Source organism: Hemitrygon akajei, chromosome 14, assembly GCF_048418815.1.
Source record: "Hemitrygon akajei chromosome 14, sHemAka1.3, whole genome shotgun sequence".
Lineage (NCBI taxonomy): Eukaryota > Metazoa > Chordata > Chondrichthyes > Myliobatiformes > Dasyatidae > Hemitrygon > Hemitrygon akajei.
The window spans coordinates 29,781,728-29,809,048 of record NC_133137.1 but is presented as its reverse complement, the minus strand read 5'-3'; the positions used below and the strand labels follow the sequence as shown (position 1 = coordinate 29,809,048).

The window sequence follows — 27,321 nt, the reverse complement described above, 5'->3', positions numbered from 1 at the left end:
ACTCATAGAGCATCCTCAGCATCGTCCAGCAGATGTTAAAGGACCTCAGTCTCCTCAGGAAGTAGAGACGACTCTGACCTTTCTTGTTTCACCTTTCATCCTAAACCTATGATCTCTAGTTCTAGCCCAACCTCAGTGGAAAAGGCCAGCTTGCATTTACACCATCTAAACCACTCTTACCCCTATCAAATCTCCCTTCATTCTCCATGCTCCAGTGGATAAAGTCAGGCTTTCAATAACTCAGGTCCTCAAGTCATGTTGTACTGAGCTAATTAAACTAATCATTTAAAACCCTAATAAACTAGGCCATTCTGACCACACAAGTTCATATCCCTCTGTCTTATTTATTTACGTATTTAGAGGCAGCACGGTAGTGTAGTGGTTAGCACAAACGCTTTACAGTGCAGGTGACCCCAGTTCAATTCCTGCTGCTGCCTGTAAGGTGTTCTCCTTGTAACCGTGTGGGTTTCCTCCTACAGTACAAAGACAGAGGTTAATTGATCATTGTAAATTGTCCCATGATTAGGCTAGGATTAAACTGGGGGATTTCTGTGTGGCATGGCTCAAAGGGCCTGAAGGGCCTATTCTGTGTGATATCTCAATAAATAAATAGGTGGATAGATACAATATAGATTCTGTATCTCTTGCACCCTATCAACATTTAATAGACATATAATGGTTGGTGGTTATTGATAGATGCCTTAATCTATCTAACCAGTAAAATAAATTTATTTTTGATTGATTCTCTTTTGACAATCAGCCTAGTGCCTTGTTAAGTTTAGCACTACAGGTTGAGGCACATATGCAAGGCCTTTATCTTTAAAAGTTATTTATTTTCAACAAAAATGGAAAATATTTTATTGAATCACGATTAAAGAGAAATGCCAAGAGTTAAAACACCCAGCTATAATCTGCTGGAGGAACTCAGTGAGTTGAGCAGTATCTATGGAGGGGTGTGTGCAAGAGATATCATCAGAGTTTGGGTCAAAACCTGCAGCACGGCTGAGGGTGGAGATGGAGGATAGTCAGTAGAAAAGGGAGAGGTGTCGCAGAGGCCAGAGGATGGGCTGGAGATAGATGGAGGCAGACAAAAAAAAAAGAGAAATGGGGTCAGGTAGGGGGAGGAGAGGTAGGGACACTAGCTAGAGGATGACAAGCACATAGATGCCACACTCAAAGAAGTTTGCCAACACCTCTACTTCCTCAGGAGGTTAAAGAATTTTGGCATGTCTCTGTCGACCTTGCACCATGTTGTTGTCATTGTTCAGTCGTTAAGTCGAGTCCGACTCTTCATGACCTCACGGACCACAGGGTTTTCATGACAAGATATGGAAGTAGATTGCCAGGCCTTTCTTCCACACAGATACTGCTGCTGCTCAGGTTGGGGCCTGGCTGGGTTTGAACTCAGGACCACGTGCCGTGAAGTCCAGTGCTGATACCACTACGCCATCAGCCAGCTGTGATGCACCGTAGAAAGTATCATATCTGTTTGCATCACAGCAACTGCTCGGCATGTGACTGCAAGAAGCTGAAGAGAGTCGTGGACACAGATCAGCACATTACGGAAACCAGCCTCCCCTCCATGGACCCTGTCTACACTTCTCGCTGTCTCAGAAAAGCAACCAGCATAGTCAAATCCTCCACTCACTCTGGCCATTCTCTGTTCTCCCCTCTCCCATCGGGCCGAAGATACAAAAGACTGAAAGCAGGCTCAAAGACAGCTTCTACCCTACTACATTCCTTAGGACAATAAGATGGTCAGTTGACCTCACAATCTACCTTATTGAGATTGTGATTGTCTTTACCTACACTGCACTTTCTTTGTAGCTATTAAACTTTATTCTACGTGGTTATTGTTTTACCTTGTTCTATTACAACACCTTGTGTAATGTTCTGAACTGTATGAACAGTGTGCAGGGCGAGCTTTCCACTGCATCCTTGACACATATGACAATAATAATTCGATAAACCACTCAATAATAAACCAATAAAACAGGGATGCGAAGGCTATCACTGCTCGAATCTGATCAATAAGTAAAGTGATAATGGGAATCGTATGGAAAAGGTGAAGAGCAGATGGAGCCAGAATATTTGGTGAGGGGAGTGGGTGGAAGCCAGTGGGTAACCTGTGTAGATTGTTGGTGGACGGAGCCTAGAGGGGGAGGGGACTGAAAATAGGTGATAGCTTGGAGGGGCTTGATCAAAAATAAATTAAACTGACTTGTTGAAGCAGTTGAGGTATGTGAGGAATGCAACGTTCACAGTATTCGATTGAGGGAAATTTGCACACTCCTGTGGTATGTGAATGTCACCCTGCCATGTGCCAATATTCCACCGGAATTATTTTTCTTGTTCTTCTACTGATGGTGTAAATCAGCTTTTTCCTCAATTCTGTCAAGTTCTGACAGGTTATACAAAATTGAAGTAGCAAGATTATTTCCTGCATTGACTGATAAAAAGACATGTTTTTCTTTGGAGTTGTCGAATCGTGGAACGCAATATTCAGGGTTTTGTCGTGAATCATACTGAAGGAGATCATGTTCCTGGTCAAAACAGCCCCTGTGGGTATTTGTGTTCTTAGAGGTGGCCAATTGCTTGTGAAAACAGTAGCTTTGGCGAATAATGTAGAGATTTGAGGGTTCTTTGCATACATAGCGAAGATTGTTAAAAGCTAAAACTAGTACTGTCAAATAAGTGAAACTATTTAAAGCAGGAATCCATACAGAATCCAATTTAATATACACGCGAGAGCATACAACAGGACCTGCTGATTCCAGTGCAGGTTTTGTTTTGGCCCAGTTTTGCATTGTTTCTGCTAAGTGCGGAAGACTGCGCATTAGGGACTATCCAGTTTACACGAAGATTTCTTTGGTATTCCAAACTCTCACTGCACTAACACTCAGCTGTAGAGTACTCCTAGGCCTGGAGAGAGATCCAGTGCATTTCTTTTTTTTTTCACAAAGCTCAAATTTCTTTCTGCTTTTTTCAGAAAATTTAAGAGCAAACAGTAAAATCAACATGGCCAGAGGATAAAATAGACCTGAATGGCTCGAATTTCCAGCAACTTGAAAATGGGACTGTAATATGGTCGAAAGGCTGCTAAATTGATAGCAGCTGTCTAATGCCGACTGTATTACGGAGGCCCCATAAGTATGTGCCATCACATACCCACTGTACAATGCATATAAAAGATGGCTTTACTCCGACTTCCCCCGCTAAGGCAGAATTCAGATAACAGGCCGAAGGAGATTGCGGTTATAAATCATCTGACTAAGGTCAAATTTGAAAAGACATGCCAAAATTCTGTTTTTTTTAAATGCAGTAATTTGCCTGCTTTGGTTTAAAGCTACATTGCTGATTAGATTAATCCAGCTCGGCCTCAGTTTGAATAAATATACAGAACCAATACAAGCCCATGAGAGAAAAGTGGATGTTTAAAGGCACAGTGCGTCACTTCATGATACTAATACACTTAGCTTTCGATTTCATTATTTGTGACAAAAAAAAATGTTTGGAAATCACACTCTTATTCCGGAAGCTTCTGAACCTGATTCATGTAGCTTTCAAATAGGTTGTCTGGTTTCAGAGATGGCGGCATGGATAATTTTCATGATCAGCTGATAAAGAAAGTGCTATCTTCTCTTGTCAGAGGTCAGATGTTACAAATATTCAGGCGAAACTCAGCAGTTCAGCCAGAATCTATGGAAAAGAGTAACCAGTCGACCTTTTGGGCTGAGACCCTTCATCATTTACCTCTTCTCACTTGCCTATTTCTTCTCCCTGGATCCCCTCCTGCTTCCCTTTCTCCTGTGGTTCCACTCTCTTCTCCTATCAGATTCCTTCTTCCCCAGCCCTTTACTTTTCCCACCCACCTGGCTTCACCTATCTCCTATTTTCTCCAGCTATCCTCCTTTCTCTCTCCCCCCCAACCTTTTTATTCTGGCATCTTGCCCCTTACTTCTCTGTCCTGATGGAGGGTCTTGGCCCGAAATGTCAACTATTTACTCTTTTCCATGGATGCTGCCTGGCCTGCTGAGTTCCTGCAGCATTTTGTGTGTTTTGCTTTGGATTTCCAGCATCTGCAGATTTTCTTGTGTTAGTGTTACAAATACTAACCTCATCCCCCCCTCCCCTGTTTGGGATTGTGCCAAGGGTAATACTGTATTCCTATCGCAGGGACTTGAGTAACGTCTATTTAATTTTGCCTGCAGTAACCATCCAGGTCACTTGCTGATTTATTTTCTGCTTCTTTATGTGATCTTCTAAGAGCCCTTTGCTGTTGTATGCAATTACTTACATATCAACCTATTGTGATATCCAGTTACTTAAAAACATTTTCTGTCTTGGTACATGGTTGTCATCTTTATCTTCTTTACTCGTTCTGTGGAGCTGTCTTGTAAGTATGTTGGTCTGTACAAGTTTACGCACTTAGCTCTGAATAGAGATAAAGAGCGTGACTGTCAGTACCTTTGGTTTTCATGAATGCAGCGGGCTGACAGCGCTTTAATAGGAATTCACTTTTAAATCCTTCTGCCCTCATTCGAATTCCTGCCGACCAGCTAAATCGCCCTAGCTCTTTATAATATTGTCTCTCTATCCTACAGTTCTAAGGGAACCCAGATGCACCTTCAAATTTCAACTTTGATATTGAGTATGTCTAGACAAGCTTGACATCAGATGTACAGCAAAGCTGCTAGAGGAGCCTGTTCCCCAAAAGAAGGATCTTTGTGCAGAACGCTGAGCATGAATATTTCTTATGGCCAAGAGCCGGTGAACTCATTGGTCAATATTGTGCCAGATCCTGCATACCAGAAGTTCAAAGGTTGGACTCACTCTCTTTTCTGAGTTAACTGTAATCAGCTGGAGCATTGGGAGAGCCACTGCATCTGGCTTCAGCTATAGATTGGGGAAAAAAATCTTGCAGACTTCCATTAACTACCGATGTTATGTCACGATACACTGAGTCCTCATGGGAAATCTGAAGCGTGTGGCATTCGGTTCAGACCCAGATTTATTTCAGCTTTGGTCCTTCCTGAGGCCCTCCATTCGTCAGGGTCGATCGTGGATATTGCGTCCTAACTCTCTATATGATACCCAAACCAGTAAGCAAAGCCAGTGCAGTGTAATATGGAGAGCAAGCTATAAACATGAGAAAGTCTGCAGATGCTGGAAATCCAAAGCAACCCACACAAAATGCTGGGGGAACTCAGCAGGTCGGGCTGTGTCTTTGGAAATAAATCAACAGTTGACATTTCAGGCTGAGAATCTTCTTCAGGAATCAAGCTGTTGCCCGTGCAGCAGGCTCCCCATCACAGCTGATAAATCCAAAGGAACGGCTGAGACTGCTACAGCTTGGCACCAGTGGTGAACAGGATTTTCCGATCAATGTTGAATTCAACACAGGACGGCCTTAGGAACTGTAACTCTGGATTTTTCCCTTGGAGTTTACTCTGTCTGCCAGAAAAAGTGGGATCTCCCGGTGGCCACCAATTTTAATTCCACTTCCCATTCCTATTCTGACATATCAGTCCATGGCCTCCTCTATTGTCATGATGAAGCCACACTTAGGTTGGAGGAGCATTCTTTCTGGGTAGCCTCCAATCTGATGACATGAATGTTGATTTCTCGAAGTTCTGGTAATATCCCCCTTCCCCTTCACCATTCCCTATTCCTATTTCCCTCTCTCACCTTATCTCCTTACCTACCCATCACCTGCCTCTGGTGCTCCTCCCCCTTTTCTTTCCTCCATGGCCTCCTGTCCTCTCCTATCAGACTCCCCCTTCTCCAGCCTTGTATATCTTACACCAATCAAACTCCCAGCTCTTTATTTATCCCCTCTCCCTTCCCAGTTTCACCTATCACCTTATGTTTCTTTCTTCCCTCCCACCCGCCTTCGAACTCTTCCTTTTCTCTCCAGGCTTTATGAGGGGCCTCGCCTGAAACATCAGCTATACTCTTTTCCATAGATGCTGCCTGACATCTTGAGTTCCTCCGGCATTTTGTGTGTGCTGAGAAGGTTTGAGATCAGAGTTTTCCTTCTCCTTCTCCTAGATGAGCTGCCAACCACGGCTGATGAGCCCCATCTGCTCAAAATGACTGGTTTTAAGGAGCTTGTGACCCACCTTTTCCCTGTCTTCTGTCAGTAGAAATAGTTCTGCCAAGCTTAGTAGGTAAGCCACATGTGAAAGCCAGAAGTTGGAGGCTACTTAAGTTGTATGCCATTGGCAGTATTTAACAGATAGTGGGAGCTTATCCCCAACTACCTCCCCTGGCTATAACAACCTTAAGCAAACATTGAGTAATCAGTAGGAATTAGTTGTCAAAGCCCTATCAAGATGAATGGACACTGAACAAGATATTGGACAAGACTAGCAATATAAAACTTTCAAGAAAAAGTTTTACATAAATGTTTGTGCAATGCTACCATTTTAAAGGAACTAGGCCTGAGATAGTTTGGCTCAACTCTGGCCTTTTTAAGCACCCCACAGTAGTGTAGTGGTTAGCGTATGCTATTACAACTCGGGGTGTCGGAGTTCGGAGTTCAATCTTGGCATCCTCTGTAAGGAGCTCGTACATCGCGTGGGTTTCCTTCGGGTGCTCCGGTTTCCTCTGGGTGCTCCAGTTTCCTCTCTCAGTCCAAAGACATACCAGTGATAGGTTATTTGGTCATTGTAAATGTCCTGTGATTGGGTTAGGATTAAATCGGGAGTTGCTGGGTGATGCGGCTCACAGTACTAGAAGGGCCTGTTCCATGCTGTATCTCTAAAAGAAAACAGAAGAGAAAAGTCCTTTAGTTGACAAACACTGTCTGTCCATGTCATTTCCAAACGTGAAAAAATGCCGAGTTTCCTGATGAAGGGTCTCGGCCTGCAACGCTGACTGTTTACTCTTTTCCATAGATGCTGCCTGGCCTGCTGAGTTCCTCCAGTGTTTTGTGTGTGCTGCCTTGTTACTTACACATCAGTCTGTGTATTTGCAAAACGCTGATGTGCAGCAAAAAGAAAACTGTATAGCTGGCCATTCAATATCTGAAAGAAGAGCAGACTAATATTTTTGAAATATGTCTTCATTTGAAAGCATTTAATCCTTGAATCTTCTCATTAAAATGCTTACTGACTGGTTGACCATTTCCAACATTTCTGTCTTTTGTTTCTGATTACTTCAGCTTTCTCTATATCCATTACGTGAAGTATTTAATCTAAAACTGATGCTTCCTTTTGACACAAACTCAGGAAGTTTTTATTCAGGGATTGAAAAACTAAAGAGTGCTAGAAAAGAACACTGAACTCTCTGAAATCATTGTGGTCTGGAATTTCCTGTCTCATTAGTATCCTGAGCTGAGAATTTTTAAAATTCATAGTGGAGATGATCACTACAGGAGGTTAGATAAGATTGTAAGACTGTAAAATGTAGGAACATAATTAGACCATTTTGCCAATTGAGTCTGCTCCTCAATTTCATCATGGCTGATCAAACTTTCTTCTCAGCCCTCAAACTCCTGCCTTCTCCCTGTATCCTTGTCTGGACCAGTCAAGAATCTATCAACCTCTGCCTTAAATATACATAAAGACTTGGTCTCCACAGCTGCCTGTGGTAACAAATTCTACAGATTCACTACTAGATGTAGACACAAGAATTACGGCAGATGCTGGAAACCTAGAGTAATGCACACAATGTGCTGGAGGAGCTTAGCAGGTCAGGCAGCATCTATTGATGGGAATAAACAGTTGAAGTTTTGGCCGAGACCCTCCATCAGGACTGGAAAGGAAGAAAGAAGAAGTCAGAATATGAATGTGGGGGGAGGAAAGACGTACAAGGTGGTAGGTGATAGGTGAAACTGGGGGAGGGGTGAAGTAATGAGCTGGGAGGTTGACTGGTGGAAGAGACAAAGGGCTGGAGAAATGGGAAACTGACAGGAGAGGACAGAGGACCATGGAAGAAGGGGAAGGGGGATGAGCATCAGAACTTTTGATTGTCCTAGGTTTACTTTGCTTTGAGCAGACTAGAGAATCATAGGGAGTGTAATGGGAATAATGATTCTATGCTCCTAAGGAAGGCTATGACCCCCCCCCCCCTCCAAAAATTGTTGGAAGCTCTTAATAGGTTTGGTGGTGGTCTGGCAATGACAGGAAACCTGTGGAGGAGAGTTTTTAAAGTGGAAGAGCTGTTACACTGGGGCAGATCCACTCTTAGATAGATAGATAGATAGATAGATACTTTATTCATCCCCATGGGGAAATTCAACTTTTTTTCCAATGTCCCATACACTTGTTGTAGCAAAACTAATTACATACAATACTTAACTCAGTAAAAAAAAAAAAAATATGATATGCATCTAAATCACTATCTCAAAAAGCATTAATAATAGCTTTTAAAAAGTTCTTAAGTCCTGGCGGTAGAATTGTAAAGCCTAATGGCATAGGGGAGTATTGACCTCTTCATCCTGTCTGAGGAGCATTGTATCGATAGTAACCTGTCGCTGAAACTGCTTCTCTGTCTCTGGATGGTGCTATGTAGAGGATGTTCAGAGTTATCCATAATTGACCGTAGCCTACTCAGCGCCCTTCGCTCAGCTACCAATGTTAAACTCTTGTCAACCGTAGAGGTCCAGGTCCAGTGGTAGGAACAAACGTCACAAACTGGTGTCTTCCTCGGTTGTAGTGGATGACCGTGACATTTCCTGTGCCTTGCCATGCCCTTCGCTCTCCACGGATCGTTGCAGTTCCTAGCTGTTGGATCTCACTGTAGGTCTCATCTGCTCAATCCGCTGGGTCTGGTAGTATCTTTAGAGAAAGAAAAAGATGGTGCTTCTGGCTGAAAAGCACTTGTCATAGCTGGGAAGGAGAGGACTGAAATATAAGAGCAAGGATGTAATTCTGAGCCTTTATAAGGCATTGGTCAGACCGCACTTGGAGTATCGTGAGCAGTTTTGGGTCTCTTATCTAAGAAAAGATGTGCTAGCATTGGAGAGGGTCCAGAGGAGGTTCACAAGAATGATTTTGAAATGAAAGGGTTAACGTATGAAGAGCATTTGATGGCTCTGGGCCTGTACTTGCTAGAGTTTAGAAGAATCGGGAAGGGTTTGGGGGGGGGAATCTCATTGAAACCTTTTGAATATTGAAAGGCCTAGATAGAGTGGATGTAGAGAGGATGTTTCCTATAGTGGGGGAGACTAGGACCAGAGGGCAGAGCTGCAGAATAGAGGAACATCTATTTAGAACAATGATGAGGAAGAATTTCTTTAGCCAGAAGGTAGTTAATTTTGGAATTCAATTCCTAAATGGTTGTGGAGGTCAAGTCATTGAATATATTTAAGGTGGTGGTTGATAGGTTCCTGATTAAAGGTTACGGGGAGAAGGCAGGAGAATAGGGCTGAGAGGGCTAATAAATCAGCCTGGGTGGACTGGTGGAGCAGACTTGATGGGCTGAATGGCCTAATTCTTCTCCTATTCTCTTGGTCTTCTGGAAACAAGTTTGTTTTAAGTTGCAGAGGGGGGGGGGAGTGACGGATAGGACTTAGGGAATATCTCTGATAGGGTGAGAGTAGGTATGTCATGATGATAAGCAAATAAATGGAGGGAGAGAGAAGGAGGTGATTAATTCCGATACCAACTGGGAAAGTGAATTTACATGTTTTACCCAAGGAAAATATCCATTTTTAGTGTATGCAATGAAATGTTTGAATAAATAAGTAGGTTCTGTGCTTTAGAGAAATAGAGGAGAAGAAAATTACAGAGGATATTCCTGTGATTAGTGCCAAGAGCATAAAACATGAGTCCATTCAGCCCATTGAGTCTGCTATTTGTGATGGAGCAAATGGTCAGAGTGGGAAGAATGTAAAGTGGGAGAGATCTGGTAAAGCAGACAGAGCAATGAAGATGGGAGGTGCTGATTTCACAGATGAATTTGAACAAAAGGATGAGAATTTGAATGTGATTATTAGTTCACCGTGAGCCAGTATCAGTCAGCAGTTATGGTAATGGTGCTGAATAGGACTTGCTATAGGGCAGGAAATCACAGCAGAGCTTGCAATGAGCTTAAGTCAATAAAGAGAGCATTGGAATGAAAGAAAGTAAGAAAAATATTAGACCATAAGGCATTAGGACAGAATTAGGCCATTCAGCCCATCGAGCCTGCTCCACTATTCGTTCATGGCTGACATTTTCCCTCTCAATCCCAATCTCCTGCCTTCTCCCCTTTGGTGGGAGTTGCAGCAGCAGATGGCCTGAGAAAGAGGTGGAGATGGACAGTGCCACAGAAATGGAAGTACACAATTCATGTGAATGGACAGGCATGGAGTCTTACTTATATCAATGAGGCATAGCCATCTGGTGGTGCAGTGGCATCAGCATGGGACTTCAAGGTGAGTGGTCAAGGGTTCAAATCCAGCTGGCTCCTTGCATGCTTTCCATCCGAGCTAGGTTGAGTGTTGAGCTCACAACTTGGCCTCAAATGTTAAAAAACTGCTGCCTGATGTGTCACAAGGTGCGGAGAGGAATAACAATGATACATAATCATAAATGTTTTGTCACAGTTTTCTGCACCATATAAACCAGCCAACGGCATTGAACAGCATTAACCCCAAGTAGCCTCTTAACCCGCAAATGTTGCAATTCTAACTGTGTAAAATCCAGGGTGGGTAAATTAATGTCTACATTGGGAACAGTAAAAGATAATGGAATCCACATGTAACAATCATAAATTTTGAAGCAGGTAAGTTCTGACATACTTGCTGAAAGTTCCCGTTCCACTTTGATGTGTGCAGCACTTTTTAAAATCAAAGACTGACTATCCGAATTGTTTTCACTTCAGCGACAGCTAAACCAATCTTAATTGTGCTTTGGTTAATTAGGTATAATCCACCAGATGAAAGGAGATTATGAAAGTGCACTGAAACTCCACAAGACTCACCTCTCCATTGCTCAGGAGCTCAATGACTATGCCGCGCAGGGAAGAGCTTATGGAAATATGGGGAATGCGTATAACGCACTGGGCTCATATGACCAGGCAGTGAAGTACCACCGTCAAGAACTACAGATCTCCATGGAAGTAAATGACCGGGCATCACAGGCATCGACCCATGGCAATCTTGCTGTTGCCTACCAAGCCCTGGGTGCCCATGATAGGGCCTTGCAACATTACCAAAGTCATCTGAACATAGCACGAGAGCTGCGGGATATACAAAGTGAGGCCCGTGCGCTTAGCAACCTGGGCAACTTCCACTGCTCAAGAGGAGAGTTCGTTCAAGCTGTTCCATACTACGAACAGTATTTACGCTTGTCTCCTGACTTACAAGACATGGAAGGTGAGGGAAAAGTGTGTCATAACCTTGGCTACGCACATTATTGTCTTGGAAGCTACCAAGAGGCTGTAAAGTACTACGAACAAGATTTAGCTCTCGCCAAGGATTTGCATGATAAACTTAGCCAGGCAAAGGCTTATTGCAACTTGGGCCTAGCATTTAAGGCCCTTACCAACTATACTAAAGCAGAAGAATGTCAGAAATATGTTCTATCGTTAGCCCAATCTCTAAACAATCCTCAAGCCAAATTTCGAGCCTTGGGCAATCTGGGTGATATTTTAGTGTGCAAGAAAGATGTGAATGGCGCAGTTAAGTTCTATGAACAGCAGCTGACCTTGGCTCATCAGGTTAAAGATCGGAAACTTGAAGCCTCAGCTTATGCAGCTCTGGGTACTGCCTACCGACTAATACAGAAATACGACAAAGCACTGGGATATCACACACAAGAGCTTGAGGTCTATCAAGAACTGGGTGATTTGCTGGGAGAATGCAAAGCACATGGGCACCTTGCAGCAGTCTACATGGCCCTTGGCAAATACACCATGGCTTTCAAATGTTATGAAGAGCAGTTGGATTTGGGGCAGAAGCTGAAAAATCCCAACATTGAGGCACAAGTCTATGGCAACATGGGGATCACCAAGATGAACATGAATGTCATGGAAGATGCGATCGGCTACTTTGAACAGCAGCTGGCGACCCTGCAGCAGCTGAGTGGTAATGATGCCGTATTGGACAGAGGGCATGCTTATGGAAACCTGGGAGATTGCTACGAGGCATTAGGAGATTATGAGGAAACTGTCAAATATCACGAACAATTCTTATCAGTGGCACAGAGCCTCAATCGGATGCAGGAACAAGCCAAAGCCTATCGGGGACTCGGAAATGGACATCGGTAAGTACCAAGCTAAAGAAAAAGTGTGTGTGTGTGTGTGTGTGTGTGTGTGTGTGTGTGTGTGTGTGTGTGTGTGTGTGTGTGTGTGTGTGTGTGTGTGTGTGTGTGTGTGTGTGTGTGTGTGTGTGTGTGTGTGTGTGTGTGTGTGTGTGTGTGTGTACAGTATGTTAAGGATGGTGGTGAATATTGGTAGCTCGGGTTGAGGCGTTTGATGTTGCAGTGTTCGGCGAGCTTGGCAATTAGCTTGCAGACATTTCATCACCAGCTGTGGTGACCTCCTTAGTGCGCAGTTGTTGGTGTTCCTCCCTGGGAGTGTTCGCATTTACATAGGCCCCCATTCGCTTGCTTTGGTCCTGATTGGTTACCCCTTCAGTTCTCCTGTAATTCTATTGGCTCACGTTTCTTTGGCTCTTAGGGATTTGTAGATGGTGTCTATTTCAATATGTGTGTTTACGGAGTTATCAGAAGAGAAGTTATCTCTTCTGATAACACTGCAAACAAACGTATCGAAATAGACACCATCTACAAATGCCTAAGAGCCAAAGAAATGCGAGCCAATAGAATTCAAAGGTCAACTAAGGACGTAGCCAATCAGGATCGAGGCAAGTGAACTGGGGTGGGGGGGGGGGGGGGTCCCGGTATATAAATGCAGGCACGCACAGAGGGAAAAACCAACGACTGCACACTGTGGATATCACCTCGACTGGTGATGACTCATCTGCGAGCTAATTGCCAAGCTCGATGAACACTGCAACATCAAACAATATGTGTATCTCTACCCCGCCTGTGCACAAGCCGTAATTGTTCACTCACGGCCGAGAGGAAAAAAAACACTTAAGGTTTATAAGATTTACCAAATTATACATAATGGCTCTAAATCAGTTTGTTTCAGACCATCTGTGGAAGCAAATTAATTCAGTTAAAAATGAGTGAATAAGCATCTGTACTAATCATCTAACTACAGTGAATGTGAAGCCTGATCAAAGCAGAGCTAATAAAGCTTTATATCCTATTATAGTGCAGTTAGTATATCGTATTGATATTCTTGCAGTACTACTATTCCTGAGGCTTTAATTAGATCCTCCAAATAGCATATGAATACCATTACAGAATGTTTTTAAATAGTCGGGGGAAGAAAGGGTACGGGGAAAGGAAAATGCCAATATATGAAATGCTTCTACTAATATACAATGGAAACCACTTTGCACAGATGGGGGACTCCCTTTAAATTTCCCTTGCTCTGGATTTGGCAGAACTTCAAAGTTCAAAGTACATTTATTATCAAAGTACATATATGTCACCATATACAACTCTGAGATTCATTTTCTTGTGGGCATACTCAATAAATCTATAGAATGATAACCATAACAGAATCAGTGAAAGACCACACCGACTTGGGCATTCAACCAGTGTGCAGAAAACAACAAACTGTGCAATCACAAAAAGAAAGAAATAACAATATTAAATAAATAAGCAACTGATTTCGAGAACATGAGATGTAGAGTCCTTGAAAGTGAGTCTATTGGTTGTAGGACCATTTTAATGAAGGGGCTGTGCTGACTGGTTGGGAGGGCTTTACCTGTGCTAGACCGGCCATATCCACTACTTTAACCAGGAAATTGTTTGAGATTTACCATCCAGAATTGTGTTAGCCATCAGTTCTGGTGAGATTATAGAATCAGACAAGGCACTTTCAGCCAAAGTCCGTATTGAAAAGCCTGAAGTTTTTCTGGCATCGATCATATATTCAATGACATACTGTGAGTCATTGCACAATGCAAGTGTCTGCCCAAATCAATATAAATCAAATCTGAAAGTTCCACACTGAGACTATTGTGGATCAAAATCAGGAGAGATAGGAGGACATTGCATAATGTGTTTTGTTTCCATGAGATTTGAAAGGGTATGCCGCTGATCTCGAGGGATCTTACTGGATGGCTTCAGGATTGACTACAGACTGTGCAGCCACCTCCCACCGTCCACAGGGTGTGCTAAATAACTCTAAATGTTTTTGTTTGCATTTAGCTGCTACTCAGTGGGTGAATCAGTGGTTCAACTGGCAGCTCTCGGATTACATGACCTATTCCTGCTCCTGTTTCTTCTGCTCTTAAGTTCTGTCCATTGTTGGAGACTATGAGAGGCCACTCTTAGCAGTTCTGGAGACAAAGACATGTCCACATGCAAAAATCCTACTCCCAAAGAATCTTTAGAGACATCTGGACATGCTTGTAAAGCAATTTATTCACCACCCAAGGTTTTTTATTTCAAAAATTTAGTTCATTCATTTCAGTGAAAACAATGAGTGTCATTGGGAGTATAGTGGTTTGTCTTACACTATTGCAGTACCAGTGACCTGGGTTTAATTCTTCCATTGCATATAAACAGTTTGTACCTCTTTCCTGTGGGTGCAAACCCTTTATATGCAATGGCGTATTTTATGTTCTTTATGTGGTCCTTCTTCACCAAGCCTTTGCAATGTGTTCAGGGCGTCTATCAGCATGTAGCTCTGCATCCTGGAATCTGCTTACGGACATCTCCTTATGCTGGAGACCAGTTTCGGGCAGCTCAAAGTAAACCTTCCACCAAACTGGTGACCTTACAACAACAGTTCATGTTTGCCTCAGGACGTGCCCCTGGGAACAGTCTGTAGATCCAAGTCTTCTGTTTCAAAGCTGCTTGTAGCAACCTCAACAAGGAATTTTGTTTCCTTTTTCCAACCTTCTTGGTAAACATGGCCACAAAGAAGTGAGTGATCAGCTTCTAAACACCACAGCCATCTCAAAGGCTTTGTGCAGGAAGGATCTGAAAGGGAGGACCCCAAGATTGCCTGCCAAGTGAGGGAGGTATTGGGGTTTGTTTCTGAATTCCAGGGATGTGACACTCTGCTTGGCAAACTGATGGACATGCTTCACCCTGGATCTCCAGGTCAAATGGACAATGGCTTCGGGGACCACCAGGATGCAGGAGCAGGTATAGGCCATACCCACTCCATGTACAGTGACATTGAGAGCTCCTCATGGCCGATTTCCAGGTTCATGCTCAGCATCAAGAAGGAGTGACACTCTCCACATACTGAATTTTTGTTTTACCTGGGATCGCCATTCTAGACAGTTCCAGCTATATGCCTCAGTTACTCCAAACCAAACTCCTAGAAACTTTAGGTAATCAGTCTTGATGATCAAGGATGAGGAGGATCAATTGGGCCAGTTGCCAAAGAACGTGGCCTCATCTCTGCTGCAGTTGACTCCTCATCTCCTGACTCAGGCTAGTACCAAGTGGTCACACATACTGATTAATCAGTGGTCCTACCATGGGGATGAGCAGAAGAAAATGATGTAGTTCACGTACAGGGAAGCTTTGATCTGAGTGGCCCAGTATGTCCAAGTCTGGATACTGAGTGGAATGTGAAATAGTGCTGGACAGTTTTGGCCCTGTTCCCGCGCTAGAGATACCATTGCTAGGACTGCTGTTTGTTACTTGGAGCAACATCAGAGAGGTCACTGGGTCTTTCTGCTCATGAAGGAAAGAGTTAGGAACACAGGACAATACAGGAACAAGCCCTTCAACCCATGATGTTGTCCCAAACTGTGCCAAATTCTAGGAATCAATTAAGTAAATTTTCTTTGAACTGCTTCTAATTCAGGTACTTCCCTCCTAAATCAGGAGCCCTTAACCGAGAATGGACTCATTCTGGACTGAAGGATAGAGTGGGGGGGGTGGGGGAATAGCCAATATAAAGAGGTGAGGGGAAGGGATGGACCAAGAGTTGGCAAGTGGTAAGTAGATCCAGGTGAGGAGAGGTGATAGGCAATTGCAGAAAGGAAGAGTGTAAGTAGTGTAAGAGGCTGGAAATGATAGGCTGAGGTAACAAAGGGCTGCAGATGAGGTGTGCTGGAGTGAGTCCCTGGATCTTTTTAAGAGATGAGAGAAAACTGTCTCTTTAGCAGAATAAAGAAACTAATGGGATGGATCTTGAGATAGCCCATAATTCCGTAGTTGTGCTTTGACTTGGACAGGTTAGGAGAGTGGGTGACGAAGTGGCAGATGGAATATAGCATAAAAATGTGTAAGGTTATGCACTTTGGGACAAAGAGTAAAGATGTGGACTATTTTCCGAATAGGGAGAGAACTCAGAAATCAGAGGTACAAGTGGACTTGGGAGACCAAGTTTACAATTCCTTTAAGGTTGACTTGAAGATTGAGTTAGTAGTAGTAGTAGTGGGCTTCTGTAGGTCTGGGATGGATTCTGTGTCCTAGCAGTCTGGGCAGTGCAATATAGAGAGCAAGCTGTTGCCCATGTAGCAAGCTCCCTCTCCATGCATCTGATGAATCCAAAGGAACATCAGAGACCAATACTGTTTGGCACCAGCAGTGTCACAGGAGTTGCCAGTCAGCATTGAACTCAATGTAGGACTGCCTTAGGGACTTCAGCTCTGGATTTTTCCCTCAGGGTTTACTCCTAAAGCCTTCCCCATGAGTGCGTGTAGCCACAAGACAGTGGAGCTGTGAGATCAGCGTTTTCCTTCTCCTAGGTGAGCTGTCGGCCACAGCAAATGAACTCCATCCACCTGAAACAACTGGTTTTAAGGTGTCAGTAAAACACCTTTGCTCTTTCTCCTGTTAGTAGCAACGCTTCCATTGGGCTCAGTAGCTAAGCCGTACATGAAGGCCAGGAGCTGGACCTGGTTGTCAGAGGCTGTTTGAGGTGCACGCCATTGGGAGCATTTAATAGGTAGTGGAGACCTATCCCCATTACCACTCCTTGCTATAACAATCTTAAGGAATCTTACAGAGTTGGTAATAAAGAATGCAAATGCAATATTAGCTTTCACTTTGAGAGGAATAGAATATAAAAGCATGAATTTACTCCTGGGGCTTTCTAAGACTGTATTTGGAATATGGTGAGCAATTTTTGGCCCCATATCTAGAGAAAGATGTGCTAGCTATGGAGAGTATCCAGAAGAAGTGTTTAAGAATAATTCTGGGAATGTAAGGATTGAGGAATGATAACCATGGGCCTGTAGTTGGTGGAGTTTAGAAGGATGAGGGAGCATCTCACTGAAACCAACTGAATAATGAAAAGCTGGAATAGAGTGGAGGTGGAGAGGGTTTTTCCATTAGTAGGAGAGTCTCGAACCAAGGAACATACTTTTGGAACTGTGACGTGGAGGAATTCCTTTAGCCAGAAGTTGCTGAATCTGGGTTTTGTGGTCAAATTGCTGGATGTAGTTTAGACAGAAATTGATAGGTTTTTGATTGGTAAAGGGGTTAAGGGTTTATATGGAAAATGGGGTTAAGAGAAAAATAACCATGGTGGAACAGACTCAATTGGCTGAATGACCTAATTCTACTCCTAGATCTTATTATGTATGGTTTCCAAAAGAATCACTGTTGACATAGGTAACTCTGATAAAATCTTATTCCTGAGGTTTAGTTCAGCAAAAGTAAGCCGTTTGAACTCTCCTAACAAGTATCCAGATTCAGCAGCATTTATACCCACTCAAGCTGATTTAAATATTTTTGACAGGACCATTTGAACACACAATGTTTCTGGGTATCATTAGATGACTGTAGACCCAAAGTAGTTGCAGACTAATTATCCTTAAACTTCATCTGTGAACATGAAGTTGGGTTATTCCACAATATGTACCCTAATTGAGAGGGGATGGGAGTCCTGTTCTACTTGCACAGCACTACTCCACAATAGGAACCTTTAGTTGGGAAGGATGGTCCCAGCTGGGACGCATTATTGAAAGTATTTGATTGCATGATATTTTGTAATTCCTCTGAGTAATATTTCCCACCTGGGATCATTTTTACTGGGAAGTCTCTGAACAATAAGGGCAGCAAGAAGAAGTAAACAATTGGGATTGTATTTCTGTGCTGTACAGCAGTACATGGCTCAGAGAACTGAGTGGGGTCTGGTCAACAGGATTATAGTAGCATATGATCCATCAAGCACTCTTGAGTTTGGGAATTAGCTGTAGGAATTTATTTGTACGATGCTGTCTGGGTATTGTGTCATTGGCCTCTCAGCAGTGTAGTCTGATGTTGTAACTCACCTGTACACCTTGATAACAAAGTTCTGTCAGGAGGAAACGGACTTTATCTGAGCGACTGACCTCATAACAGTGCAATCCATTTACTGTAACTGATTGACCCATGATAACGCAGCACTGTCACTGTGACTGATTGACCCAAGCAAACAAGTCTCGTACTGTGCAGTTCTGTCACTGCATAAGTTGCTGACTCACCTCATGCTAATCCACCCCTATGACTGATGGACACTGTAACAGCAATTGTCTCCCAGTGTGACCAAATGCCATTCCTAAGATAGTTCAGATTTGTGGCGTGACTGATTATCATTCTGAGAGCAGTATCACCATTATGAATTATTTTTGCAAATCCTATTTCTTTAATCAGGATCACTGGCATATGTGGTGGAATTTGTTGACTTTGTGGCAGCAGTACAATACAATGCATAATAATAGAAAAGAATGAATCACAGTAAGTATATATCTACTTATTTAATTTAACTATTTTGTGTATATATAAAATAGTTAAATTCAGTAAGTAGTGCAAAAACAGAAATAATAAAAGTAGTGAGGAAGTGTTCATGGGTTCAATGTCCTTTCAAAAATCGGGGGGCAGAGGAGAAGAAGCTGGTCATGAATCATCGAGTGTGTGTTTTCAGGCTTCTGTATCTCCTTCCTGTTGGTGGCAATGGGAACAAGGCATGTGTTGGGTGATGGGGTCCTTAACGATGGGCGCTGCCTTTTCGAGGCACCGCTCCTTGAAGATGTCTTGGATACTACGGAGGCTAGTGCTGACTATTTTACAACTTGGTTATTGCTTTGCTAAGATTGTAATTTAATAGGGATTCAAAAGCTTTCGGTCACAATTGATTATTTCTTTCTCTACAGTCTAGTAGTTCTATTATTATGCTCATTTAAATTTAAATAAATATCTTGCGGAATTTTTAAAAAGAATGACATAGCTAACTTATATGACGTCAGTTAACATGTTGTAAAATACTTAAGTGACTGTTTGAGAATTAATCTCTAGTGACTGGCATTTATAAATGATTATTAAGATATAGTGCTGAGTGAAGCAGAGCTTGGGGAAAATATCGAGTGTCCAACTGTAATTGAATAATTGTTATTAAAAGAAAAGGTCAGAATGATTCATAGCTGTGCTTGCTGGTGTAGAATGATTGAATTTTAAATCAAAGGGTTTGCCATGAGCCAATCCTCAATGAAGTTCAAAGAGCAGTGATCTCCTCAGACTAAATTTACCAAACTGAAGTCAGACTAAGTTCTCTTTCATTTGTTCCAACCTTCTGATAACCTCCAGATGTACAAAGCATGTCCAGGCCAAGCAACTTCCAGTAAATCTCCACACTCTGTTCTCTTAAGGTTCAGGAAATGAGCGGTGCTGATTTACAATTAGGTCACCTGTGCAATCCTTTGTTATAATGATATTGTTGATAGTGTACTGTGTTTACCCAGAACCATTATTTTTTTAGGAGGGGTGAGGCGCTGATGTTTACAGTTAGTAATACACTTTCAGATAACACAGAGAATCAGTAAACTACCGAAGACATGTTACCAAGTAGGAGGATGTGATTTGGAGTTTCTGAAGAAGATATTGAAAAGAAGCTCACACAGTGACTGATGCAGCTCACGGTATCATTTGTATGCCTCTATCTGCCACTGGTGGATTGAGACCATTAAGCCCTAAAGCTTACAAATCTACTAGTGTCTGTAGTCACTGGCAGACTCTTTGTCATAAATCAACCGACCTGCCAACTTTCCCAATAAGGAGTCAGTGTGATCAACCAAAAGACAGATGAAAGCAGAAATGAAGAGATTTCTTCTCTCAAAAAGTTGGTAAATGCCTCTTAATTATTTAAGTGTGTGTGTGTGTGTGTGTGTGTGTGTGTGTGTGTGTGTGTGTGTGTGTGTGTGTGTGTGTGTGTGTGTGTGTGTGTGTGTGTGTGTGTGTGTGTGTGTGTGTGTGTATGTGTGTGTGTGAGAGAAAAATATATATACACACACACAGTTTTTTGTTACTACTTTTTCTGTTCTGTATTTTTTCCTGAATTTTTTTTTAAATAATTTAAAAATTCTTTCATAAATAGCTTTTGGGAATTTAAATTATTTGAGGTGGCACAGAAGAGTAGTGGTTAACACAACGCTTTACAGTACAGACGATCCAGGTTCAATTCCCGTCATTGCCTGTAAGGAGTTTGTACATTATCCCTGTAATTGCATGGGTTTCCGCCCACGGTCCTAAGACGTATTGGTTGGTAGGCTAAATGATCATTGTAAATTAGGCTAGGGTTGAATTGGGTTTTGCTGGGTGGCATTGCTCGAAGGGCCAGAGGATCCTGTTTCACGCTGAATTTCTGACTAAACAGAATGCTTATCATACTTCAAATGGAGTTTATAAGAGATAAAATAATTAATAAACATGAGGTCTGCAGGTTCTGAAAATCCAAAGCAACACACAGAAAACGCTGGTAGAACTCAGCAAGTCAGGTAGCATCTTTGGAAAAGAGTAACTAGTCGACTTTTCAGGCCAAGACCCTTCTTCAGGACTGATTATAATTAATAATATAATTAAATATTTTTAAATAGTAAAATAAAATAATAATAAAATAATTAATATGCTTTTAATTTTATGAAATAATATATTATGTTTATTCAATTTTTTGAATATAATGGAGTTTGTCTGTGTTGAAGACATTTCTGTTCAATACTTTAATAGTTCAATTTAATATCCGAGAATGTATCCAGTATACAACCTGAAATCCTTACTCTTTACAGACGTCCATGAAAAAGAGAAAAACTCCCAAAGACTGAATGACAGAAAATGTGAGAACCCCAAAGCCCCCCTCCCACACACAAGCAGCAGCAAAAGCATCAACCCTTCCCCTCCCTCCACTTGCTCCAGCAAAAGAATTAACTCCCACCACCCACCATGCAAGCAATAGCAAAGCCCCCAGAGACCATAATCTAGGGTCCATCAAAAACTACTGCCCATCTCAACACTTCAACATCTCAGACAGGCTCTCTCTCCACTAGTGAGGGAGAGAGAGATGTCGCCCCTGCCTAGGAGAGAGGGGAGGCGGGAGGCCAACAGCTCGTTGTTTCGATGCTACAATCTGCAGCGTCGCTTATTCGAGTTTCCGCAAATCGAGAACCAGTAGACCATCGAGAGAGAGATCGCTTGAGTGCAGAGGTCTCTGACAGCTGTGCCCACTGTCTCGATGCTTCATTCGGCAACATTGACCTAAGTAAAAGGGAACGGTCTGAAATAATGTTCTACCACAGTTGTTCACTTTATTAGACATGATTATAAACTATAAGGAAACATTCACCCTATAACATTCTTACATTTCACACTAAACTGATAATGATGACATTCACTTCATGAATAAAATAGGAGTAGGAAACTCAAAGTACACTGCAGATGCTGTGGTCAAATCAACACGTACAAACACGCTGGAGGAACTCAGCAGGTCGAACAGCATCCGTGGAAATGAGCAGTCAACGTTTCGGGCTGAGAACCTTTGTCAGGACTGAAGAAGGAGGGGGCAGGGGCCCTATAAAGAAGGTTGGGGGAGGTGGGAAGGAGAAGGCTGGTAGGTGCCAGGTGAAAAAACAATCAGAGGAAAGATCAAGGGGTGGGGGAGGGGATAGGCAGGAAAGGTGAAGAAGGAATGTAAGGGGAAAGCACTATGGGTAGTAGAAGAAGGCAGAATCATGAGAGAGGTGATAGGCAGCTGGAAGAGGAGGCAGAGTGAAAGTGGGATGGGGGAAGGGAGAGGGAGGGAATTACCGGAAGTTGGAGAATTTGATGTTCATACCAAGGGGCTGGAGACTACTCAGACGGTATATGAGGTGTTGGTCCTCCAACCTGAGTTTGGCCTCATCATGGCAGTAGAGGAGGCCATGTGTGGACATATCCGAATGGGAATGTGAAGCGGAGTTGAAGTGGGTGGCAACTGGGAGATCCTGTCTGTTGTGGTGGACGGAGCAGAGGTACTCGACGAAGAGGTCCCCTAATCTGCGTTGGGTCTCGCCGATGTAGAGGAGGCCGCACCAGGAGCACCGAGATGACCCCGACAGACTCACAAGTGAAGTGTTGCCTCACCTGGAAGGACTGTTTGGAGCCCTGAATGGTGGTAAGAGGGGAGGTGTAGGGACAGGTGTAGCACTTACGCTTGCAGGGATAAGTACCAGGTGGGAGATCTGTGGGGAGGGATGTGTGGACCAGGCAGTCACGGAGGGAACGATCCCTGCGAAAAGTGGAGAGAGGTAGAGAGGGAAAGATGTGCTTAGTGGTGGGGTCCTGTTGAAGGTGGCGGAAGTTGCGGAGGATAATGTGCTAGATCTGGAGGCTGGTGGGGTGGTAGGTGAGGACAAGGGGAATACGGCCCCTGTTGTGGTGATGGGAGGATGGTGTGAGGGCTGAAGTGCGGGAAATGGAGGAGATGCGGGTGAGGGCATAATTGATGACGGCAGAAGGGAAACCACAATTCTTAAAGAAAGAGGACATTTGAGGTGTCCTGGAATGGAAAGCCTCATCCTGGGAGCAGATGCGGTGGAGACGGAGGAACTGGGAATAGCAAATAGCATTTTCACATTGGCAGGGTGGGAAGAGGTATAGTTGAGGTAATTATGAGAGTCAACACGAGAAAATCTGCAGGTGCTGGAAATTCAAGCAACACACACAAAATGCTGGTGGAACACAGCAGGCCAGGCAGCATCTATAGGGAGCAGCACTGTCGATGTTTCGGGCCGAGCCAGTGCTTCTGCTTATAGATGCTGCCTGGCCTGCTGTGTTCCACCAGCATTTTATGTGTGTTAATTATGAGAGTCAGTGGTTTTGGCATCTGTCTCTGGTGCTGAATGCCTGATTGTTAGACCCATCCCTGATTTGGTCATAGACAAGTGCAATGATCAAAGCAGGAGTTTAAAAATTCACCCAAACAATATTTGCAGGAAATTTGATCTACTGTGTTAACATAAAGTCCAATCAGAACATGATCTCTTCTCCAGATGGAGCAAAACCATCAAGCCTATTTGTTAAATAATTTTTGATGCGTGAAGAAGCAGAATGTTTGTTTTAAAGTAAGGTGAATTTCGTTATCAAAGTACACATATGTCACCATATACAACCCAGAAATTCATTTCCTTGTGGGCATACTCAGCAAATCTCTAGAAAAGTAAGTATAACAGGATCAATGAAAGATCAACTAGAGTGCAGAAGACAACAAACTGTGCAAATGGAAATATAAATAAATAGTAATAAATAACAAGAACATGAGATAAAGAGTGCTTTTAAAGTGAAATCATTGGTAGTGGGAAATTTCAATGATGTGCAAGTGAAGTTGAGTGTATTTATCCCCATTTATCCAAGAGCTTGATGGTTGAGGGGTAGTAACTGTTCTTGAACCTGGTAGCACAAGTCCTGAGGTTCTTGTACCTTCTAACTGATGGCAGCAATGAGAAGAGAGCATGGCCTGGGAGGCGAGGATCTCTGATGATGGACGCTGCTTTCCTTCGACAGCGTTTCATGCAGATGAGCTCAATTGTTGGGAGGGCTTTACCTGTGATGGATTGGGCCAAATTCATTACTTTTTGTAGGATTTTCTGCTCAAAGGCATTGGTGTTTCTATACCATGCTGTGATGCAGCCAGTCAAACACTCTGCACTGCACATCTATAGACATTTGCAAAGTTTTACCATCATTTGTTGCATGACCCTTACAGTTTCCGAAGCAAGGATTGGATTATTATTTTATTCATACTGTTTTAGTGCATTTTCATGCTCACTGTTCATTAACCAGTCTTTACCACCCCAAAGCCATTATCTCATTAATTAAAGGCATATAATGAGGATATAGTGCAGAAATTAATAACAAAAATATATTTAAACTCCTCTACTTTATGGCCTTTTTGTTTGAAAGGTATTTAACTTTCCTATGCTTTTTGTTGTCCAGGGCAATGGGGAACCTGCAGCAAGCTCTTGTGTGTTTTGAAAAGAGACTGGTCGTAGCTCATGAACTTGGAGAGTCGTCCAACAAAGCCCAGGCATATGGAGAGCTTGGAAGCCTACACAGCCAGCTAGGAAACTACGAGCAGGCAATTTCTTGCCTTGAGCGACAGCTAAACATCGCCCGCGAAATGAAAAATAGAATCTTGGAAAGTGATGCGGCCTGTGGCCTTGGCGGAGTTTACCAGCAGATGGCAGAATATGAAACCTCACTGCAGTACCATCAGCTTGATTTGGAGATTGCAGAGGAAACTAATAACCCTACATGTCAGGGCCGTGCCTATGGTAACCTGGGATTGACCTATGAATCTTTGGGAAATTATGAACGAGCTGTGATGTACCAAGAACAGCATCTAAGCATAGCTGCTCAAATGAATGACCTGGTGGCTAAAACTATTGCGTACAGCAGCTTGGGACGGACACATCACGCCCTACAGAACTACTCACAGGCAGTCATGTATTTACAGGAAGGTAAATTAATATGTGCCTATCTCTGATGCGTTTTTCTTCTAACATTTTCCTTTCTCCCTAAGCATAGGTTAAACATTTGAAATTCATTTGGACAGTCCACCCCAAAAATTCCCAGCTAGAATTGGCTTTCTAGGTGTCAAACTACAAATGAATTTGATTTATGACTTTTCCTTGTGAACTTCTTTTATTCCTGTGCTTTCCTCTGGCTTGAAATTCCTCCAAGTGATATCAACAGTAGCACTTATGCAAAGTAGAGAATTGGTTTTCAGGGAGCTTTTCCACCTGGAGTCTGAAACATGTCTCTGCTGAGTTACAGTGCATTACATGAGACCTGTGACGTCCTGCACTCTGAAACACAGTCTCAGATGTGCCTCTTGGCCCCTTTACCTGAGGAGCTGAATGCCCTTTCAGTGTTTACTTCCAGGCCCGGAGTTCTTTCTAGGCTGCTGCTGCTGATTTACCTGACATCTCAGTTAGATGCTCATTGTGATAAGGAAGGTCAGCCCAACTCCAGACCTGAGAGTAGATTTCACAGGAGCAGGTGGAATGGGCACATGCATTTTCCTGCATGTCAGGTTTTCCCAAATCAGAATCAGGGTTAATGTCAATGGCGTATGTGGTGAAATTTGTCGTGTTTGTGGCAGCAGTACAATGCAAAACATAATAATAGAAAAAACATGAATTACGGTAAATATATAAATATAAAAGTTAAATTTAATAATAGTGCAAAAATAGGAGATTCAGAAACCGCATGGCAGGGGAAGAAACTGTTGCTGAATCGCTGAGTGTGTGCCTTCAGGCTTCTATACCTCCTTTCTGATGGTAGCAATGAGAACAAGGCCAGACTTGGGTGATGGGGATCCTTACTGATCGATGCTGCCTTTTGAGGCACTGCTTCTTGAAGATGTCCTGGATACTACAGAGGCTAGTGCCCATGAAGGAGTTGACTAAGCTTATTTCGATCCTGTGCAGTAACCCCCCCCCGCCATACCAGACAGTGGTGGAGCCATTTAGAACACTGTCCACAGTACATCTGTCGAGATTTGTGTGTTTTTGGTGATGTACCAAATCTCCTCAAACTACAAATGAAATATAACCACTGCCGTGCCTTCCTTAGAGCTGCATCAAATTGTTGGGTCCAGGTTAGATCCCTAAATATATTGAACTTCAAGTTGCTCACCCTTTCCACATCTGGATGCTTTATGAGGACTGGTGTTCTAAACTTTCTGAAGTCCACAATCAAAGTTCTTTGCATGATATGACATTTTCTGAATGCATGGCGTTCCAGTTAGGAACATCGTGCATTCAGATATTTCACTCATTTGCTATTCCTGCCTGCATAGATCACCCTAGCAGTCTCTTGCTAGAAATACCTGATTTTACCCTGAAGCTCTTTGAGATGCCTGTGCATGAAGAACTTGGCTCTTGTGGGCACTGTTTTTCGCCAGCCTGCCCTGCTCCTTCTCACCTCCCAGGAGCCCACTTCCACCCCTCCTCACCTATTGTTATGACCTGGGTGATGGGGAATGCTCCAGTAGCTGGAACAGTGTTCCTAAATGCCCATTTCAATAGAAGATGCTAATAACTGAAACTAGTAATGTTAGTTTAATAGTGGCATTACATAAGGAAATATAAAAAGGTGATTTTGTGAACCATGAACTGAAATTCATGACCAGTGTTCAGCTTTCACAGACATTATTAGGTTGAACTGCAGTGCTATTTTAATGCCATTAAAAGGTAGTATTGCAACTTATGGCCCACTATTCCTGAAAAACATCGATGGCTTTTACTACTACAGGCATCCACCTCCCCCTCTTACCTCATCAATTACAGCAGAGACTAGGTGCACCTTAGAGTTGCTGGTTTTTCATTCCAATTTATATGATTTTCCTCAGGGACGTTGAATTAGTTTAGTTCTTGCTTTATGGTTATGTTGACTGGAGTGTGACGGTTCAAACCTGATTTAAAAGTCAGTAGTAATTGAAGATTTAATCCACAGTGCCTGGGCTAGTTGAAAGAATTTAGTTGCATTTTTCTCTTCAACAAAAAAAAAACTGCATTTCAATTCATTCACATTGTAGTCTCATCTCCTTTGTTCAAGTGTGTAGTGTTCAAAGGTTTCATTTATCTTAATGCAATATCTCTCACTATCTACTTTTACTAACTCTTAACACAAACTTGATTTCTTTCTACCACTTATTGTTCAATAAGTCTTGCTGGAGTATTTCACATGATTTCCCTTCATTGCTCAGGTTTGAGACTTGCAGAACAGCTTGGTCGGAGAGAAGATGAAGCCAAAATCAGGCATCGCTTGGGACTTTCACTGTGGGCCAGCAGAAACCTGGAAGAGGCACAACACCAGGTATCTCGCAGCAAGAGAGTCAAATCCTGTAAATGTCTCATTGGAAGGATGAGTGGTATCACTAAGGCTGGAGAATGATGGGACAAGTGTTCCATTTAACTTTTCTACTTGTGCTATAATTACTTAATATTTTAGTTTGGGAGTTGATATTCTTGTTGTGTTTGTGGAGGGAAGGGGGATTTGGGGTGTTGATGATTGTGTTGCCATTCTTTTTTTATGCAGAAGGGGTGGG

General features: G+C 42.8%; 1 protein-coding gene across 5 annotated transcripts in view; it reads left to right on the top strand.

Moving 5' to 3' along the window:
• The window catches only part of ttc28 (tetratricopeptide repeat domain 28), an 891,459-nt gene that overhangs the window by 653,428 nt on the left and 210,710 nt on the right, over window positions 1-27,321 (top strand). For all 5 annotated transcript variants that reach the window (XM_073065729.1, XM_073065727.1, XM_073065728.1 and 2 more), the window contains 3 exons: window positions 10,853-12,194; window positions 24,204-24,727; window positions 26,980-27,089. In XM_073065729.1, coding sequence (XP_072921830.1) covers window positions 10,853-12,194; window positions 24,204-24,727; window positions 26,980-27,089 — 1,976 coding nt within the window. The remainder of the gene's footprint in view (window positions 1-10,852; window positions 12,195-24,203; window positions 24,728-26,979; window positions 27,090-27,321) is intronic.